This window comes from Puntigrus tetrazona, chromosome 2 (assembly GCF_018831695.1).
Source record: "Puntigrus tetrazona isolate hp1 chromosome 2, ASM1883169v1, whole genome shotgun sequence".
Lineage (NCBI taxonomy): Eukaryota > Metazoa > Chordata > Actinopteri > Cypriniformes > Cyprinidae > Puntigrus > Puntigrus tetrazona.
In genome coordinates, this window is record NC_056700.1 from 5,229,203 (window position 1) to 5,235,554 (window position 6,352).

The 6,352-nt window shown below is 36.1% G+C and overlaps 1 protein-coding gene across 1 annotated transcript in view; it reads right to left on the reverse strand.

Annotated features, from left to right (window-relative positions):
* The window catches only part of LOC122361101 (parapinopsin-like), a 26,403-nt gene that overhangs the window by 4,917 nt on the left and 15,134 nt on the right, over nt 1–6,352 (reverse strand). The window contains exon 3 of the mRNA XM_043262062.1: nt 3,751–4,079. Coding sequence (XP_043117997.1) covers nt 3,751–4,079 — 329 coding nt within the window. The remainder of the gene's footprint in view (nt 1–3,750; nt 4,080–6,352) is intronic.

Genomic DNA, 6,352 nt, shown 5'->3' on the forward strand with positions numbered 1-6,352 from the left:
TATTGGAATAATGTTATACTCCCCTCCCACTTCTTCTAAGGGGCGGCCGTGGCCTAATAGTTAGAGAGTCAGACTTGGTTGGGGAAGTGAATTACCAGCATACTCTCCCCTTTCAATAACATGAATGAAATGAGACCCTTGAGAAANNTGTGTGTGTGTGTGTGTCTGTTCACTACTCACTGCTGTTTGTGTGCACTTGGATGGCTTAAATTGAGAGCTCAAATTCTAAATATGGGCCACACGTCCTTTCGTTTCGTTTCCTTTTCCTTCTACTGTCTGTCTGCACATTATTCTCCTGATTTGCTAGTAGTCAATGTAAATAAAATGTAAAAAAAATTAAAAATAGAAACATTTGACAACCACAATTAAATTATCTTTAAACTAAATTTAAATACATCTTAATTTATGGATATTTACACAGAACTATAATAGGATTGTTTTCCTACATGCATAAAGTTTTCCATCTTTAATTGAAAACAGTATCATGCAGACAACCCCTTAGAAGACAAGCTGCTTGCAGAGTTCAGCTTCATCCGGTCCAAACACACCTGCCTGGATGTTTCTAGTAACCTGGAAGACATTGATTAGCTTGCTCTGATTTGTTTTATTGAGGGTAGTGCTTAACTCTGCAGGATATAGTTTTTCAATCTTACAGGATTCTGTTTTACACCACTAAGAGTAACTTCATTGCTAACATTTTACATCTAAGCTGTCAGTCAGTGATTGTAGAATATACGTTTTCATGCATGCTGAAAACAGTGACAGCAGTAAGTTAAAATAGGTTGTTACAATAAGCTAACCAGCAGTTAAACAACTGTTACATTATTATCCTATCCTCTGTGGGTCAGTGGTCAGCACACGCAATTTGCACTTCATTTCTCATCTTTTATCCAAGCACTCTCCATTCCAGCAAACTAAAATGCAACCAAATATGAAGTCATTACTGATATACAACACATCAAAAGACAAGCATTGCCATGTATTATTCAGAAATGTCTGATAAGCAGTATTCGAAATTGAAAGCTTTCACACACAGTGAACACAAATACACACAGTGTATTAATAAAGTGATTACCCTCTGAGATGGGCAAGCAATATTCCAAGTTGAAGAGTTTGGTTCAGTTAAAGGACATTTAACAAACAAAGTGATTTGCTGAATTGTTAAATTAAATTTTGAATTCGTAAGCACTGATGTAAAAAAGAATTTAAAGTTATCTAGCCACAATAAAAAAAGAAAAAGACATTGTTTTCACTATTAATTATTTGTAATATATGAAACGATTCATATTCACGGTTGATGTAATGAATTGGATTTAATGAATGAAACCTGTACCTTCCACAGAATAAATTGCACAGAAAAGGCGAGCAAAGAGCATGTACATTTTCAAAAAACAATTAAGCACTTGTACTCGTGTGTGAATGGTTATAATGTGCAACACGGAAAAAGAGTCACTTCCACATTTGTCCATGTGTGTTGCCATAGTATTCAAAGGCGGACACTTGTGTCATTAATAGGCAACGATGACCAGGGATGGTTCATTATTTAAATACTGAATTTCTATGAATTTACAAAACCTAGAGAACTTTTGAGACAAGGTAAGCACACAACTGCATGAAATATATAACACTGTGCAAGTGGTTTTTGGATATTTTATTACAAAAATCTTACATATTGTGCCTTTAAGTATTCGACTTGCACTAAATATAGGCTCAGAGAAGCACTTGAAGGAGAATTATTATTCCCCTTTATACAATAGGTCTCTGGAGTCTCCAGAATGTGTTAAATTTCAGCACGAAATGCACCACAGATCATTAATTATATCATTTTGAAAATGCCTATTTTGAATGGAAGCAGTAAAGGCAGAATATCTGTGCCTGTCTTTTTAAATGCAAATGAGCTGCTACTTCCCGCATCCTTTTCCAGCATAGACCTGCACCATTACAGCTCATACCCGCTAAAAACAACTGTTTTGTTAAAACTTCTGATATACCTTCTGATGCACACATCTGAAGGACATGGACAGAAAGTGGCTTTCAAAGGCATGTAGTAAACTAAGTTCTCATTCACACACAAGTTTACATTAAAATCACACAAATTAACAGCTAGTTAATTATGTCTGTGGCGGTTAAATAATCAATAAATCCACTGCTCTCTTGTCTCCCCAGAGGCTCTCTTATCACGTTCTGCTCATACTTTCTCCATGGCATTTGAACTGGTACAAAGTTGTCTATTACGTAACCAAAATGACGGCAACTTGGGTGGAAGCTCACAGATTAAGGGGTGGTTAATGAGATCCCTATGCAACATCACAAGGGAAGTGAGATCAGACACGTTTTCAGAGGCTTGCAGAAAAAGGCTTACTAAAACAAAATTACTGGGTTAATCTTTTTCACGTTTCCTTGTTCGGTAGATGCAATTTTTTCACTTAAAAACTGGAAAATTTAGATGTTCATGACATGTCACCTTTAAAAGCATTTAAATGAAAAACTAAAACAAACAATAAACCAAAAACCATCAAAGACCAGAATGACCAGCAAACAGGCAACCGTTATATTCAACAAGGAACTAAACAAATGCTAGGGGTACACAGGGGGCTAACAAGCTTAACAAAATAACAAAACACACTAATCAAGGAGAACCGAAGAACAAATGGACTACAAACTGACTGTAAACACAGAGAGATGGGAAGTGGCCTAAAAGTCTAAGACAATGCACAGAGAGCATGTGACAAAAACAAGTTGATTTGTCGAGTTGATTTGTGAAGCCAAAAAAACTCAAAATTGAAAAAAAAGCATTTCTCTTGAGCATAACAGATAAATATTGTCACCTTATAGATGAAGACCCTGTAAAAATATATATATATATATAAATAGTATGCCAAATAAAAACGTAAAACTATGGTATTGCTACGCAAAAATTTACTTTGGCATGCATATGATATGCACATGTTTGGCGTTCATGTAATACATTTTTCGACTACATATGATACACATTTACCCGACAATCCTAAGCCTACCCACTGCATATCATATGCATGAGAGAGTCAATTTCTGCATATAAACTGTACACCAAATCAAACCATAAACATGTGCACTTTCATGAGATTGGATGGTGTATAAAACATGTGATTCACAGCTATCCACATTCTCGTAAAGTAGCCTTGTTGACAAATTTAGGTGAGTAAGAGCACAGTGATATAATTCTTTTAGTGCTCTGTAGTTGGCAGCATCACTTTAGACAAAATAAACTGCTGCAGAAAAAGCTAGGTTACACGCAAAATGTATTGTGTAATTGCAACCCTCGCTACTAATGTAGTGGAGTAAATAGTAAAGATGCTTATTCAAAAATGTAGTGAAAAGATCCTGTAATTAATTGCATTTATACCTCTGTGGCCATTTTATTGTGTTCAGGTATTTTTTGGTTATGGAGTGTAGATGTGAAAAGCCATGTAAAGACTCTTCAGTAATCTACTTTTATATTATACTAAATACGCATGTTCAAAACAACATGAAGGGTGAATGAAAGCAACTTTCATTTTGGGGTCAACGTTTCCTTTAGAGATGCTGGCTAAAGTTTTTGAGATCCCCTACCAGCACTGTGCCCTTGAACATGGAACATAACCCTTAGGATGCTCCCTGCAGCGAACGGACTATAAGCAGCTGCTAAATGTTGAACTACCAAGGGCGCATGCAAAATTTTTAGTTGAAAAACTAATTTCAGATAACCAATGAAATGAAAATTTCACTCACCTGTTTAATAGCATGCAGCAGCTTACCATAGCAGAAGACAATGACCAGGAAGGGGGCAATCAGGCAAAAAATAAAGAGGCAAATGATGTAAGAGATGTTATTGGCTGTCTTGGTTGTCCAGTCTACAGAGCAGGTGGTCCCAGGGCCTTCTGGGCCATAGCGGCTCCAACCAAATAGAGGGGGCAGAGTCCAGATTAAAGAGTAGACCCAGGACATTACCACCCCACCTGCCACCTTCCTATAGTTGGTGGCATCCGCCTCTGTGGAGCCCATCATTGTACAGTAGCGTTCGTATGATAGAACGGCCAGAGAGATAAGTGAAACAATGCCTGCAGAAAAGATAAAGACATTTTTCAATAATGTTACAATATGATTTAGGTTTAAATAGTTAAACGTGTCATTCCATTATAGTAAACCCTCTATCCTTCATTCAGAAGGGCAGAACTCATGTCCTACTATTACTTAAAGACTGGTACTGACTGGTAAAAAGCAGCTCAGATGTCCATGAGAACGTTTTGAAGTTCAGTTGAGTTTCCTGATAAGAAAGTCTTTGAGTTTTTATTCATACTCTTTATTTGTTGTGCAGTTTTAGGTGCATGTGATCCACAAGCCAGCTCCTAAAGCTGAAGTGTATAATTTATGTACTATTCACCTTGTATCCTGTCTCCCATTTACTCTACTAACAGCAGAAGGTCTCGGTAGCACCACAGAGGCAAAATGTTTATGTGAAGGAAGTAAATTCAAATGTTTGAGATTCATTTTATTATTACTCTTACTGAATTTCTATTATCAGTGAAGTGGATAGAAGTAGTGTGTAATTTGAACCTTCAAGCCTGGGACTGACCTGTCAAAAGACTTGGGATTAGCTAAAATTCCATCTTGTGCCATTTTTTCCATTTTCCTTCATTAATCAGATTAATGGACAAGAATGTGTACATGACTAATGCATTGTACTTTGAAATCAGATTATGTAAATCTTAAATCTTTTTATTAGGTAAACTAAACCCTTTAGGTTTCTCTAGAGGTTAGGCTCTAGAGCGTTTATTTGATTTGGAGCAACACACAGTTACGTATACATTTTAATTAGCAAAGATCCTGCAATTGATGAAGTAATCAAGGTAAATCCCTGTGTGTACATCTGTTAGTGTTGAATACTTTAATTTCCAGGTCTGTCAACCCAGACCTGAGATACTTTGATGTCTTTATAACAATTAAATCTCCGTGGCTTGTTCATTATTTTTCAGCATCAAGTTCCCCACAATATCACCATTACTTCTTGTGAGTATTAGGGGAAGACAACATTCAAACCTGTGGACACTGAGTTCAGCTGACTGTGTGATGGTTTGATAAGGAGGCCATATGACATAAACTGAAGTACCCGGTTCAAGGGCATGACCGCAATGAAGCTCACTCGAAATATAATCCGTCTACAGCCCGATTGCTGATCCATTAACTAAGCCACTACACCATGCTGTATATACCAAATACCCCAGTTTTGAGATTCTAGTAAAAACATCTTGGTCTTGAGTCTCTAGATGCACTTATCAGATGGCCATTTGAGATGGCCATCTGATAAGTGCATAAAAAAAATTTAAGTTACGTTATAATCAATGAATTTTTCTATGCTGCACAATGAATCTCCTACATGATGGTGACACTTTGTTTGAGATGATTTGTGTTGAATACGACACATGAACAAAAGCTCTAGCAATTCTAGTATTGAATGGATTTTAACTTAAACGTCCTTGATCGGTTGTTTGCTCCAAAAACATAACAGATACAGCTACATTGCTTAATGCTTAACAAAAAAACACATTGAAATAAAACCAGATAATGAAATAATCTCCAAATCTCAAATGCAAAGGATAGTTTGCCAAATCTGCAATGAAATGCCATACAGTTTGAACTGACAGTGCTATAAGAACCTGGTCTGATACACTCAGCCTTTCAACTTGTTGCATTATTTGTTCTTCTTTGAAATATAAAAAAAATGATATGAACAATATGCATACCATGAAAGACCAAAACAACATTGGTCCCCAATGAAAATGGGGATTAAAAATTTGATTGGTATACATGTATAATGTATTACTTTTTATATTAATCAAAATAAAATTTAATTTGTCACGTAATTATACATATTGTGCAATATGCAGTGAAATGTGCAGGTGTTAAAAAATGCTGTAAACAGAGAATGCTTTCAAAAATGGAAGTTTTAAACCTTTTTTTAAATAAATGAACTAAATGCAGTGAAAGAACTAATTAGAAATCTAAATCAAATCTATATTTGGTGTGACGACCCTTTGCCTTCATAATAGCAGCAGTTCTTCTACACTTGCACACAGTTTTTGAAGGAACTCAGCTGGTAGGTTGTTTTAAACATCTTGGAAAACTAACCACAGATCTTCTGTACTTCTTGTTCTTCTTTACGCTGAAGATAGTTATTAATAACTTCGGCTGTGGGTTTAGGGTCGTTGTCCTGGTGCAGAATAAATTTGGGGCCAATCATACACTTACCTAATCGTATTGCATGATGGATAAGTATCTGCCTGTATTTCTCAGCATTGAGAACACCATTAATCCTGACCAAATCTCCAACTCC